The 14,707-nt window shown below is 39.5% G+C and overlaps 1 protein-coding gene across 1 annotated transcript; it reads left to right on the top strand.

Annotated features, from left to right (window-relative positions):
* The first annotated feature begins 7,556 nt into the window (after window positions 1–7,556).
* On the top strand, window positions 7,557–14,325 carry LOC137737806 (uncharacterized). The gene is made up of 15 exons (XM_068477367.1): window positions 7,557–7,869; window positions 8,108–8,187; window positions 8,422–8,539; window positions 8,684–8,862; window positions 9,175–9,257; window positions 9,349–9,533; window positions 10,542–10,603; window positions 10,826–10,934; window positions 11,028–11,147; window positions 11,231–11,350; window positions 11,443–11,563; window positions 11,687–11,843; window positions 12,455–12,527; window positions 12,921–13,048; window positions 13,797–14,325. The coding sequence occupies exons 1-15, from the start codon at window positions 7,635–7,637 to the stop codon at window positions 13,917–13,919; spliced, it is 1,893 nt and encodes a 630-aa protein (XP_068333468.1). The 5' UTR covers window positions 7,557–7,634; the 3' UTR covers window positions 13,920–14,325.
* Window positions 14,326–14,707: the final 382 nt, after the last annotated feature.

The following is a 14,707-nucleotide window of genomic DNA, read 5'->3' as shown; positions in this document are numbered from 1 at the left end:
AGTTTTCACGAAATCTGCAACCACCTTAGAATCGTTAGTACGGGTGGCTTTTGCTTCCACCCATTTAGAAACATAATCAACGGCTAGCAAGATATAAGTGAAACCATAAGATGGAGGGAAAGGGCCCATGAAATCAATGCCCCAAACATCAAAAATTTCAACATTAAAGACAGGGGTTTGCGGCATTTGGTCCTTGGTACCTATGTTACCCATTCGTTGGCAACGATCACAAGACATACAAAAGGTTCTAGCATCCCTAAATATAGTCGGCCAATAAAAACCACACTCTAGAACCTTGAGGGCAGTGCGTTGTGTGCCAAAATGACCACCACATGCATATGTGTGACAAAAGCTTAGAATTGAGTGAAATTCATAATCATGCACACATCTACGTACAATTTGATCTGGGCAATACTTCCACAAATAAGGGTCATCCCAAACATAGAAACGTGCATCATTTTTAAGCTTATCACGTTGGTGCTTGTTTAGTTCATTTGGAAATTGTTTAGCCACCAAGTAATTCACTAAATCTGCATACCATGGTTCACTTACCTCAATGGATAGCAGCTGCTCATCGGGAAAAGTTTCAGGGATAGGTACGGCATGTTCATGCTCCTCGTGGATCATTCGGCTTAAATGGTCAGCCACTACATTCTCGCTTCCTTTCTTATCCCGGATTTCAATATCAAATTCTTGAAGAAGAAGAATCCAACGGATAAGCCTCGGCTTTGCTTCCTTTTTCGTGAGCAAGTACCTCAAAGCTGCATGATCAGAATAAACGATTACTTTAGTACCAATTAAATATGAACGGAATTTATCTAAAGCAAAAACCACAGCTAGAAGTTCTTTTTCCGTCGTGGAGTAGTTCAATTGGGCATCATTGAGAGTCCGAGAGGCATAGTATATGACATGCGGCCGCTTGTCTCTTCTTTGTCCTAGAACAGCTCCTAATGCATAGTCGGATGCATCGCACATGAGCTCGAACGGAAGGCTCCAATCTGGAGGTACAATAATGGGGGCCGAGACTAGCTTCTCCTTGAGTTGGTTAAATGCCGAATTACACTATTCATCAAACTTGAATGGCACATCTTTTTGAAGCAATCGGCAAAGAGGGTTGGACATCTTGGAGAAGTCCTTGATAAAACGCCTATAGAACCCTGCATGGCCAAGAAACGAACGTACCTCTCTAACCGAAGTAGGAGAGGGTAAGTGACGTACAAGGTCTATTTTCGATTTATCTACTTCAATTCCTTTTTCTGAAACAATATGTCCTAAAACTATACCTTGTTTCACCATAAAGTGACATTTCTCCCAATTCAAGACAAGGTTAGTTTCAACACATCGTTTCAAAATTAAGATCAGATTATCCAAGCAATTATCAAATGAACTCCCAAATACACTGAAATCATCCATGAAAACCTCAATGATCTTTTCAACAAAATCGGAAAATATACTTACCATACACCTTTGGAAAGTGGCCGGTGCGTTGCATAAGCCAAATGGCATGCGACGATAAGCAAATGTTCCAAAGGGACATGTGAATGTGGTCTTCTCTTGATCATCCGGGGCTATCACAATTTGGTTATATCCAGAGTATCCATCAAGAAAACAGTAAAAAGCATGACCGGCTAACCTTTCGAGCATCTGGTCGATGAATGGCAAAGGAAAGTGATCTTTCCTAGTCATGGCATTTAGCTTCCGGTAATCGATACATACTCGCCATCCAGTCTGAATGCGTGTAGGCACGAGCTCATTCTCATCATTCTTGATAACAGTTACTCCGGACTTCTTGGGAACGACTTGAACTGGAGAGACCCAACGGCTATCGGAGATAGGGTAGATCACTCCGCAATCCAAAAGCTTGATTATTTCCTTCTTCACCACTTCCATCATCGGAGGGTTGAGACGGCGTTGAGCCTCTCGGGATGGCTTAGTCCCCTCCTCAAGAAGTATACGGTGCATGCATGTGGTAGGGCTTATTCCTTTAATGTCAGCCAAAGTCCACCCTATGGCCGTTTTGTGCTCTCGCAGCACCCTCACAAGCTTCTCCTCCTCCATTACCGTGAGACTTGATGAAATGATGACGGGCAATGTTTCGCCTTCTCCCAAAAACACATACTTCAAATGGTCCGGCAACGGCTTAAGTTCAAGCGATGATGCCTGAACAACAGAAGGTAGCATCTTAGTGGAAACTGAATTTGAAAGTGAGAGTGGAACCTTACCATATTGTTGTGGCAATGACTCAAGGGCTGCCACAACCTCAATTATTTCTTCACTAGAACCCATTGCAAAGAATTCCTCCTCCTTGCCGTGGCCTTGCATTGGCCCAAATCCTTCATTTTTGCGCTCTATGGCCTTAGTGATGGTTGTTTCCAGGGCGTCCTCGTTCAATTCTTCAAGGTATACCTGCGCCAAAGAATCGATAACATCAATGGAAAAACAAGAATGGTCATCAACGGGATATCTCATAGTTTCAGAAATATTAAAATCAATCACTTCCCCATCGAATTCCATTGTCAAGGTGCCTTTGTATACATCAATCTTCGTTCGGGCCGTCTTCATGAATGGCCTACCAAGGAGAATCGGCAAAGATGTAGAATGGGCTGAATCCTCCATGTCTAGGATGTAGAAATCAGCCGGAAAAATTAAATGGTTCACCTGCACAAGCACATCTTCCAAAACTCCTTTTGGATACGCGTTAGAACGATCGGCCAATTGTATAATTACACCATCTTGTTTTAATTCACCCAAATTCATAGATGCATAAATAGAATAAGGCATGACATTTATGGATGCACCTAAATCAAGCATGGCATGTTCAAAACGATTATGTCCAATCACACAAGGAATCGTGAAACTACCGGGGTCTTTGCACTTGGTAGGCAGTTTACGTTGCAAAACAGCGGACACATTCTCGCTTACCTTCACTACCTCTTTGTTTGCCCTTCTTCTCTTTGTATTGCATAGGTCCTTGAGGAATTTAGCATACTTTGGAACCTGTTTGATTGCATCGAGAAGCGGTATGTTCACTTGCACCTTCCGGAACGTTTCAAGAATGTCCTTCTCGCTTTCTTCCTTTTTTTCTTGCATGAACCTGCGAGGAAAAGGTACATTGGGCAGATTAGGACGTGAAGTACATGAATTTGAACTTAAATTACCTGATTTGGCCGAGTTAGGGTGATCTGCCTCAGGTTGTGTCGTCTCTTCATCTACTTTCTGGGTAGATTTGGGATTGTTTGGCTCGGTCCCAACTTCTTTTCCACCCCTTAGGGTGATGGCCTTGGCGGATTCGAATCCTCCCTTTGGATTGACTGTGGTTGAGCTAGGAAGCTTTCCTTGCTCTCTAATCTGTCCAAGGAACTCAGAAATCTGCCCTATTTGTTTCTTCATATCCATCATCTCCTTTTCGTTATTTTCTATCCGGTTGTTTTGATTTTGCAACCCCTGCGAAATAGAGGTTAGTAATTGCATAGCTTGATTACTTTCCAAAGACGTACCTGAATGAGATGATGCCGAAGGTTGTTGGGATTGTTGGGGTGCATACGGCTTGGAATAAAAACCAGGGGGGTTTGGCCTAAATCCTCCTTGTTGGGCAGCTTGTTGTGGCTCCCTCCATTTGAAGTTTGGATGGTCCCTCCATCCTGGATTATATGTGTTAGAATATGGATCGTTCCTTGGTTGGTTTTGATTCCCATAGCCCATGGCATTGGCAGATTCCCACCCACCATTCTCGATTAGTTGAGGGCACTTGTCGGATGGATGCCCTTGAATTGAGCACACGCCACAAACTTGGTGTTCTTGTGCTTTTGGACCAATCACAACCTGAGAAACAAGAGAAGTAAGATTAGCAAGTTGTGATTGAATTTCAGAAATAGCACTCACCTCATTTACACTTTGTTGCCGTGGTGCTTCCCTTTGGCCCACTCCTTCATATTGTTGGGCGTTGAGCGCTCGGTTGGCTATGAGATTCTTGGCATCCCTTGGTGTTTTGTCCACCAATGCTCCTCCCGCTGATGCATCAAGCATTTGACGTTCGATAGGAAGGAGGCCCTCATAGAAATATTGAAGGAGAAGTTCTTCCTTCATTTGATGTTGAGGACATGAAGCTACAAGGCCCTTGAAACGCTCATAATAAGCCGGGAATGTCTCACCATGATTCTGTTGAATACCACTAATTTTCTTCCGTAGGAGAATCACTCTCGAAGTAGGGAAGAATTTCTCCAAGAAAGCACACTTCATACTCTCCCACGAAGTCACAGTTCCCGGGGCTAGTTCGTAGAGCCAATCTTTGGCCTTGTCCATAAGTGAAAATGGAAAGGCCTTCATCTTCAATATACTCCCATCCACATTGACGGGGGTCATGCTCGAACAAACCACCTCGAACTCCTTCAAGTGTTTGTTGGGGTCTTCCATAGACAAGCCATGGAACTTCGGAATATGGTGTAACAAACTGGATTTGAGTTCAAATTCATCGGTCTTGCCTTGGGCAGCCGCGGGGTATTGAATGCAAAGAGGGTCTGCATTGGCCAAACCCGAGGCCGAAAGCTCTTTGATGGTTCTATTATCTGCTGCCATGGCTTGTTCTTCTTCAAAAATCTGATCCGTGGGCTTTTCTTCTACACCTACCGCGTCTTCTTCAAGCCCAGGTTGTGGTGGAGGTTGTGGTGGCTCTTGTTGACTCCTCGTTCTCCTCAAAGTGCGTTCAAAATCACCGTCAAAGTCGGAGATGTTCTCTATAATAGGCCGAGAGCTACGAGTCATACACAGTACCTAAAAAAAACAAGGAAACAAACAAACTAAGAATCTGACATAAGAATGCACGAAAAACAAAAAAATTATAAAAATAAAGACAAGGGATTAGCAAAGTTGCTAATCCCCGGCAACGGCGCCAAAATTTGATGCGAGAATTACTTGACACTCAAATTAAACCCTCGTTTGACAATTGTAGTAGAATGGATAAGTGAGGGATCGTTCTAGACCGGGGATTAGGAGGGCTTGCTAAAACCTTCTAAATTGACTTAAAAACATAAAAACACAATATAAAACACTATTTAATGCTCGAAGAAAGCAAAACTAAAAATAAGAAAGATTAAGACTAAGACTTCAACGAAATAGGGGGGGGGGGAATTGGATTTGGACGAATTTAAACTAAAATGAATACTTGGAAACAAAACAAATTGTAAATATGGATTTGACGGAAATGAATGGATGGGAAGCTAGCTAAGGGTTCTTTCTCTACACATGATATTTATGCATATGAATCAATTTCCAGTTATTCCTTCATTGAATTATGAACGACAATGCCCCAAATTAACCGTGACATCACTAGTTAACCCTTAGATTTTCCTTATATTATTGGATTGGATGGCATCATTCGACAACCCAAAACATTCTCAAAAGTTCCCTACATGTCATCATAATAGAGATACAATCGAAGATCATTAAGAATAATGAAAACCATAAGCATTGACAAAGCATTTGTAACTATGACATCATGTTACTCATGCTAAGAATTAAACTTAACGCGATCGTGACGACCTTCACTACTTTCAAGTATAAGTTAGTAACGATTATGTGAAACCTTCTTAAACTTTAGCCACATATTCATGCATGCTAATTAAGTGTCGACCCTCAATCAACAAACACAAATAAGTTAATCATCAAATAGTTAAGCCAATTGCATTCACGAATCAAGAGTTCATAACCGGAATTCATCAATTCATATCACATAAATAAACATGGTATTGAAATCACCCTAGCCAAAAAGGGTTTAGTTCCTCATAACTTTGAAATCAAAGAAACACCTAAACATTCCAACAACTCAAACTTGAATTGTATGAACGTTTAGGCACTCTTCTCTTCCATTACAAAACAAAGAGAATTGAATTTAAACATTGAAATCAAAGAAACGCGTAAACATTCCAACAACTCAAACGTGAATTGTATGAACGTTTAGGCCTTCTTCTCTTCGTCTTCGTTGTAGCACAAGGACTAAGGGATGTTGTTGGTGTGTTGAATGGATTGGGGGATTATGGAAATGGAAGAAATGGAGGAGAAAGGGAAGGGAATGGTGCAGAAAATGGAGAGACTCACGGCTAGGGAGAAGATGGAAGTGTTTGTGGTGTGTTGTGTATGAAAAATGAGATGTCCATGAATGAATGAATGCAAGGGTATTTATAGGAGTAGTGGAGGGAACATATGGCTATGTCATTTGTAGGTGAAGTAGGTGGATGTTGTAGGTGAAGTAGGTGGATGTTGTAGGTGAAGTAGGTGGATGTTGTAGGTGAAGTAGGTGGATGATATGTTAAGTGATAAGTGATAAGTGATATGATATGTGGTTATGATATGATAAGTGGTTAAGTGGTGATGATAAGTGATAAGTGATTAAGTGATATGATATGTGGTGATGATAAGTGATAAGTGCATGTGGGTTAACTAATGAAGGAAATGCATGTGCAATGACAATGTGTTAGAATGGATGTGTGTTATGCATGGCATGATTGGGATTAGGAAAGGTTTAAATGTCCTAAAACTAAAGAGAACAAGGTTCCAACACTTTGGCTCCAATTAGGTCTTCAATTTCGTCCAACACTTTGGCTTCAAGCATAAGCTATCCGTCCTTAGCCCAAAAGTGCTCCAAAAGTCTCCAAAATGCATCTTTTTGCTCCTTTAGCCCTTTCGACCTACAAACACACGAAAATAGCTTAAAGTACTAAAATAACTAAAGAAACATACCGTAAATGCACGAGAACAAGCCATTTAAGTCGCATGAAAATGCTCCTATCAGGGGCATTTGTGGAGCCAAAAATAATTCTAAAAATCATGAAGCTGACACATGGATTATTTCTTGAGAAAGACAAGACTACCCCTATTAAATGAGCAGGGAGCAGTCTCATTCACCATCCACAGCTAAGGTAAAGTAGGTAGAGATCAACGACTGCTCAAGGCACCCCTACCCGTAGGAAAAGTCAAAGGTATTTATGTTAGAATAATATCTTATTCTTATCATAAATACATTCTTAATCAGAAAATACCTCTTTCAAGTAAGTAATCATAATTCCATTTATTTATATGCATTATGTACACCTAAAATGAAATTAAAGTATACAATTTTCATCCCTCTCTCTCCTCTCTTCTTTTCCTCATTTATCTATATGCCTTATATGCCTTACGTACGCTTTAATTTTGATTTTAGGATGTACACTTTGGTCTTGTTCTAAGGCTTTCTATATTTGTATTTTTATTTATATATAAACTTTCTATCATTTGGTCACAAATCTTGTAGATTTAGTAGTGGGAACTCAAATTTGCTTGAATTTATGGTTGAAATATGTGTTTGGTATCGGAAGTAGAAGGTTAATATATACATATACATACATATATATATATATATGTATAAATTAATCCGGTTTGCGGACCGGACTGGATGCCAACCGCTAGATTAGGACATGCAGCACCATACTAAGGATACTACATGCTAAAGAAAAGGGCTTATATAGAATGACGTATGTTATTTTACATTTTGGGCGTATGGGGTCCGTGTCAAAATAAAGGTCTCTAATGACTAATCTATTAATCGTGATCAGATTATCAGAAAACTGAAATGAAATAACGGCAGAAAAGGAAAGAGAGAAATGTCTGGTAAAGGAAGGGTTTGGTCTGATTCAACACCACTACTTGCCCACCAACAATCCCAATCACAGAAGCAGCACCAGCAACAACAGCATAATCTCCGTCAGTTTCAGCGTCGCTCCTCCTCAAATTCTCACTCCTCAGTCTCTCTCGAGATGACATCCTCCGCCGTCCCAACCGCCACCGCCCGCTCCGTCTTCCTCGGCATAGATGTTGGCACCGGTAGCGCCCGCGCAGGTCCCCTCCCTCTCTCTCTGTGTTTTATATAACGGAGAAAATAATAAAACCGTCGATCTATAGGATTGAATATTGACAATCATATCAGATGATCAGAAATTATTGACAATTAATTAGATTTGTATCGATTTACCGCGAATTTCCTGCGCGCGTGGTACATGTTACGCTGTAAAGAATCAGTATATTGCAATTGTTGTTTAGTTGTGCAATCCTGCATTGTAATTGGTACTGGATGCAGGTCTGTTCGACGAGGACGGGAAACTTCTAGGTTCTTCGAGCAGTTCGATTCAGATTTGGAAAGATGGCGATTCTGTTGAGGTAATAATAATTAAGAAGTGAATTTCATCACTACTTGTAGTAGCTAACGAATTCATTAGTACTTGTAGTAGCTAACGAATTCATTAGTACTTGTAGTATCTAACGAATGCGGTGTTAAGTAGCCTTACGGTGGTGAGTTGCACAACTGGTAGTTGCTGCAGTATGTAGAGGACGAATGTGGCATTTGAATGATTCCTTGTAACTTTTACTTTTTATTTTTTTGTGCAAAATTAGCAATCGTCCACAGATATTTGGCATGCAATAAGTGCGGCTGTGAAAGCAGCGTGCTCCCTTGCAAAAGTTTCCAAGGAAGAAGTGAAGGGTATGGGATTTGCGGCTACTTGTTCACTTGGTGCGTAACTTTCTGTTTGTGTGTACCACACTGTTCTATTGAAGAAAATTGGTTATGTAATATTCTTAGTATATATTATGCACAACAGAAAATATGAAAACTGCTTGCTAGTATTAATCAGTAGCAGATGGTTTCTCTTTGCAGTTGCAGTGGATGCTGACGGCTCTCCTGTTACGGTTTCTTGGAGTGGTGATTCAAGAAGAAACATAATAGTATGGATGGACCATAGAGCTGTTGAACAAGCTGAAAGGATTAATTCACGTAACTCAACCGTATTGCAGTACTGTGGTGGAGCTCTTTCCCCTGAGATGCAGCCTCCAAAGGTACGTACACATCATAGCATGGTCCATCCATTTTAAGTTATGACATTCCTGCATGAATTATGAATTATTTATTTAAAAGTTTAAACATATTCCATGTTCATTGCGCCTATCTTACATCTAGGCGTCTCAATGATCTGCACGTGTATCAAAAGGTTGTATAGGAGGGATGTAGATGTACATCACAAACTAGTTACTGATATGGCGAGCGTGCTAGTATATTTTCTTTCCTTATATATATGTATAAAATTATCCATCGGTTCCTTTTTTTTGCTATACATTTCTTTTTAAAAGATAAAGACCATCTTTATGCAGCTTCTATGGGTGAAAGAAAATCTTCCCGAGTCTTGGTCAATGGTCTTCAGGTGGATGGACCTGAGTGATTGGTTATCATACAGGTACTTGAATCCATTCAATATGTGATCCCCTTGTCCTAGTCAAGTTCGACTTGAATTTGTTGAACAAACTGATGTATTTGCATATCATTAGGGCCACAGGAGATGATACTCGGAGTCTCTGTACGACAGTGTGCAAGTGGACATATCTTGGTCATGCACATATGCAGCTAAACAATGAGAAAGATTCTCGAGATATGGAAGCTTGTGGGTGGGATGATGATTTCTTGGAGGAGATTGGATTGGGTGATCTTGTAGATGGTCATCATGCTAAGATAGGTAAAGACTTGTAGATACAAGTTCTCTATATGTCTTCTTTATGGGGGAAATGTAAAATCCTGTAGTTTTCTAACGAACGGTGCTTTGACATGCTGATGATTGAGAATTTAACAAGATCTTAAAAATCTAGTGATTTATTCATTTATTATTAGTAGATATATTAATGATTTGTAGATTTCTTAAGATGAAGAAGAGCACACCATTTATGTTCAATTAGATAAGATTCACCTGCATTGTTCACATATGGTGAGAAATTTAGTATCGAGTATACATCGACTTATTCCTTTTCAGATGCCCCTTAACTTCGAAGAGGCTTCTTGTGATGCATTTCCCCCCTTAAATGATTTCTGGATATGGTATAAGTTTCAGTGTTGACTGACTGATAGTTTGGTAGTAACTTTTCAACTTTGTTTTCGGAGAGAGGTACATGATGGTCTTATTAGAATTTGTACGTGTGTTGACCAATATTTCTCAGTCATTTTATCTTGCCAAGATCTTTATCCCAGTATGACTATCTTTATATTGGAACAGTGGAATTATGCATTGCATATGCATATCCCTGCTTTTGTCTTATTTAAAATTATTGCTGTACCGTAAATGGACTGTCATGTTATCAGAGAGGCTTGCATTTGAATATTCATTGTTTTGTCAATGTTAATGAATCTTTAGAGAAGTGCTCGGGAATAGGATTCTTTGTTGAAGAGAAAAGGTTGTGCTATAATTTAATGATGAAACAATCCAAAAGTCTTGTCTTGTATCCTTCTCCCATTTGGTTCTGGGGTTTCTGAATGACTATTAGTTATTGATTCCTGATCTTCTGTATATACACTTCAGTTTACTTCAACTCTGCGTTAATCAACTATATCTTTATCTGAAAATAGTTCACAGGTCAACTTGAGTGTATTCGCAACTATTATTTATGTCTTGGTTATTGCGCCAAGTCTTTCAAATGCTTTGTGCTACCATTGGGTACTTTTGGCTTTGGTTGATAACTTGAGATTGAAACAGGACGAAGTGTAGCCTTCCCTGGTCATCCTCTGGGTTCTGGTCTCACACCAACTGCTGCGAAGGCAAGATATTTTGTACTGAAGATTTCACTTTGATTTCAAGTGGCGCTCCCTTGAGGTCTATTAACTATGCATACACATTTTATTTGCTGCTAGAGTATGAGCACATCCTTTTTGGGTGGCTTTGGAAGTTTGGAGGGTGATTTCACATGATTTTTTATTTTTATTTTTTTTGACTCGTGCTGTGATTAGTCTTTTATTATTCAAAGTAATTTGAATTTCCAGGAATTAGATCTTGTAGCAGGAATCCCTGTTGGAACTTCCCTAATTGATGCTCATGCCGGTGGTGTGGGGGTAATGGAAAGTGTACCTGTGACATATTCTGAGCCTAAAGGTTGCTAAGTCCTATCCATTTTTGCTTTTAGTTATTCTACTTAATTTTTTAGCTAAAGTGATGTATTCTTCTAAAGTACTGTTATATGTTCAGAGTCTGATGGTGAAGCTCTCTGCCATCGTATGGTGTTGGTCTGTGGAACTTCTACATGCCATATGGTTGTATCTCGGGACAAACTTTTCATTCCAGGGGTCTGGGGCCCATACTGGTCAGGTATGGGAACAAGCTTTCCAGCTGTAGTGTCGTTATCATTGTCAACATACTTTACCTACTCTTTTTCCTCTTTAAATTTTCAGCTATGGTGCCCGAATATTGGCTTACAGAAGGTGGACAGAGTGCTACAGGTGCATTATTGGATCACATAATTGAAAGCCATATTGCGGCTCCTTACCTTGCAAATCGTGCTGCTTCTCAGCGTGAGTCATTGATCAACTTATTTTGTGCTAATTGCTGTACTAGCATAGATGGCTTAAATCTTGCTTAGTTTGATCTCTGCATCTCCCTCTAGGCATTTCTTTGTTTGAACTACTGAAGAAGTTACTGAACACAATGATGCATGATCTGAAGCGTCCATTCGTTGCTTCTTTGACTGAAGATATGCATGTTCTTCCAGATTTTCATGGGAACAGGTTTATCCTTATACATTGAGCTTAATTTCGCTTGTCATAGTGCACCCACCGGCCCCCCAACCTCCCCCCCCCCAAAAAAAAAAAAATCTCTTCCATTAAGCTACTGAATTTGTGATGGTATAGGTCGCCCAATGCAGACCCAAAGGCAAAAGGTATGGTATGTGGCCTAACACTTGATACAAGTCAGAATCAGTTGGCTCTTCAGTATCTTGCCACAGTACAAGGCATTGCATATGGCACACGTCACATTGTAGAGCACTGCAACGCCAATGGTCACAAAGTAAGAATGCACACTTCTCAGTTCTCTTATTCTGTATGCATCAATTGTAAACAGACAATTTCAAAGAATGACCAACCTTATGAAACTTATAATATTCTTTAGTTTCTTTCAACTGTTTTCCCTTATTCAGAAGTACTAATTTAACTCCAAAAATGCCTTGAAGTATTTAAAGTAATTAAGCCACATGCATACGATTTCTAAAACCATATAATTTTGATTTTGAACTTTTTATACATGGCATGCAATATTTGTAGATCATAGTATTAAAGGCAAACTGCTTATGGTATTTGTAGGTCATAGTACATGATTCTTTGGAGGAAGTTGTATCTGTTTAGGAAATGTTTTCTTCTACTTTGTGTTTTAACCTTTCCTCCTTAGGTTATTTGAATTGGTAAGAATACAACTAGGAGAGAATATATAACATGGTTCCATGGTTAACTTCTGCTTGGAACAAAGGTTTGTGATTCTATTTAGGAATCATACTCAACATGGCTACTGGACCTCATTTCCTCCACTTTTGAGAAGAACTATCATTGTTACACTTTGGTCTCTAGAGTAATTGGAACCTAAAAAATGTAACCTTTTTCGAGTATCTGTTTCGTTCTTTGCAGATTGACACAATACTAGCATGCGGAGGCCTTGCTAAGAATGAACTATTCATTCAAGAACATGCAGATATAATAGGTCTCTCTCTCTCTCTCTCTCTCTCTCTCTCTCTCTCTCATAAACATTAAATGCCCCCAGCTCCTTCGTGTTTTCATCTGTCTTCTGCTGTCGTCCTTCAGAATGAACTATTATTGTCATTTTAGATTTGTCTGATCGTTCTTCTCTGTTGTTGAAGTTTAATGCAGAACCTATGTTTGTTTTGTTGCGTCGGTCGTTTTGGTTCTCAAATTAGTATTGTAATTGTTCAATGACTGAACTGTTTCTGTGTGCTGAAGATTCTACTGTGGGACTGGATTGGTGAAAGAAAACTTTGGGATAATTAATGATGCTTTAGAGTACACGAGTCAAAGTCTTTGTTTATGCATTTACATAACCCTTGCCCCTTGGACCCCTTGTCTGTGATTTATTCAGGTTGCCCTATAATTCTTCCACGAGAAAGTGAACCTGTGCTCTTGGGTGCTGCCATTCTTGGTGCTGTTGCTGCAAGGAGATATTCTAGTCTGCATGAGGCCATGAGGGCTCTGAATGCAGCGGGCCAGGTACTAATGGTGGATTTTGTTTAGATTTCATTTTTCAAAAGAAATATTTTATTCCTTTCGGATCGAGAATATTTAGGTCTGAACTCTGAAGCGAAACATCCCAGCAGTTTTCTTCTCTCTTAGCAGTTTAGGAGGGTAGTAATTTTTTGTACCTTTCTGAGGGAGAATATTTAGGTTTGAAGTGAAACCTCCCAGCAGTTTTCAGGCAGAACCGGCATTTAATTGTTTTGTAACCTAGTTTAGGACATAGGGTTGTATTCGAATGTTTTCTTCTTTCTCCTCAAATTTCCAAGCCTATAATAGAGGTAAAAAAAATCACGAGATGAGTGCATTATTAGGAATATTTACAAGGGTAAACACAAATAGTATCCTCGTTTGTACTTTTCGTGTCGATACTGTACTTGCTTCCACAATGACATTTGATGATTTAGCATTTTAGGTTTATATTGCAAAATAATTAACTAAAATAGTATGATTTTGAGGTCAAAGATGTATACGTGTATGACTTTTGAGTCATGGGTAGGGTTCTACAATGCAAGGTGGACTGCCATTGGAAATTCCAACCTCATGGTGTTTGCCATATTACGGTTTATTTATATATATCTTTTTTAGGGCACAAAAAAAGTGAGAACGAAATTTGTTTACAAGTGTGTAATTGTGGTGAACTGTATAATATACATTTACCCGCAGACTGGTTTCCCCCATATTTTGTTTTAAAGTTTCGGATACCATCTTCCTCATTTGGCAGGTCATCCATCCATCCAAAGATCCTAGGGTGAAGAAGTACCATGATGCCAAGTACCGCATTTTTCGCGAGCTTTATGAGCAGCAGCTATCTCATCGTTCTCTGATGGCTCAAGCCTTGGCTTAATTGATTCATTCGTGATGCATGGCGCTTGTTATATTGGAAGAGAAAAATGCACAGCCTTTGTGATGTTACGACGTTTAACCAAAGATTTTTTTTTTCCCCTTCTTAGTCATGTAAAAGCCTTGACTTTGGCAACTCGTAAGGAATTCTTCAAAAGGCCAAACCACAGCAAAATATGTATAGGCACTGGCTAAGTGCTTTTTGCCGAATTACTTTTGGCATTATCAATTGTTGGTGGCAGGAGGTATTTCTACCAACACCATCTAAGGTTGCAAACGAAATTATGAATGTCAACAGCCATATATTTTCAGTGTCAAATTTCAGTAATGCTGACTGTAATTTACTCGGATGATCACTTTTGTCTGTGTAGTCGTATTTACTTGCATATTTGTCTTCCCAGTTCATCGACTAAGTTAGCGGATTTTGAAAAGCCAATTTGATTTCTTTGTTTTTTCTTGTAACGAGTTCCTCTTCATTTTGGGTCGGACTGAATAAATTAAACGGAGATAATCATTTCTCCTCAAAACAAGAGCGTATTGGGATTCTTGCCCCCTGAACTCAATCCCTCGAAGATGCTTGCACCTCAAGACAACCAGCTGGAAGGAAGAGTCGGTTATTCAATAGCAACTCGATAACAACTGCATTGAAGGTTTCATTCCAGAGGAGCTATGTGATATCACTGGCAAACAATATACAGTTGGTGGATTGATGCCAAGTTGCATAGGAAACATCAAGACATCTTCAAAGAGTTTTCCTAAATTCGAACAAATTGAACTCACCAATACCAGTCA

This window comes from Pyrus communis, chromosome 6 (genome assembly GCF_963583255.1).
Source record: "Pyrus communis chromosome 6, drPyrComm1.1, whole genome shotgun sequence".
Taxonomy (NCBI): Eukaryota; Viridiplantae; Streptophyta; class Magnoliopsida; order Rosales; family Rosaceae; genus Pyrus; species Pyrus communis.
The sequence above is the reverse complement of the archived record's forward strand: the minus strand, read 5'-3'. Positions and strand labels throughout refer to the sequence as shown.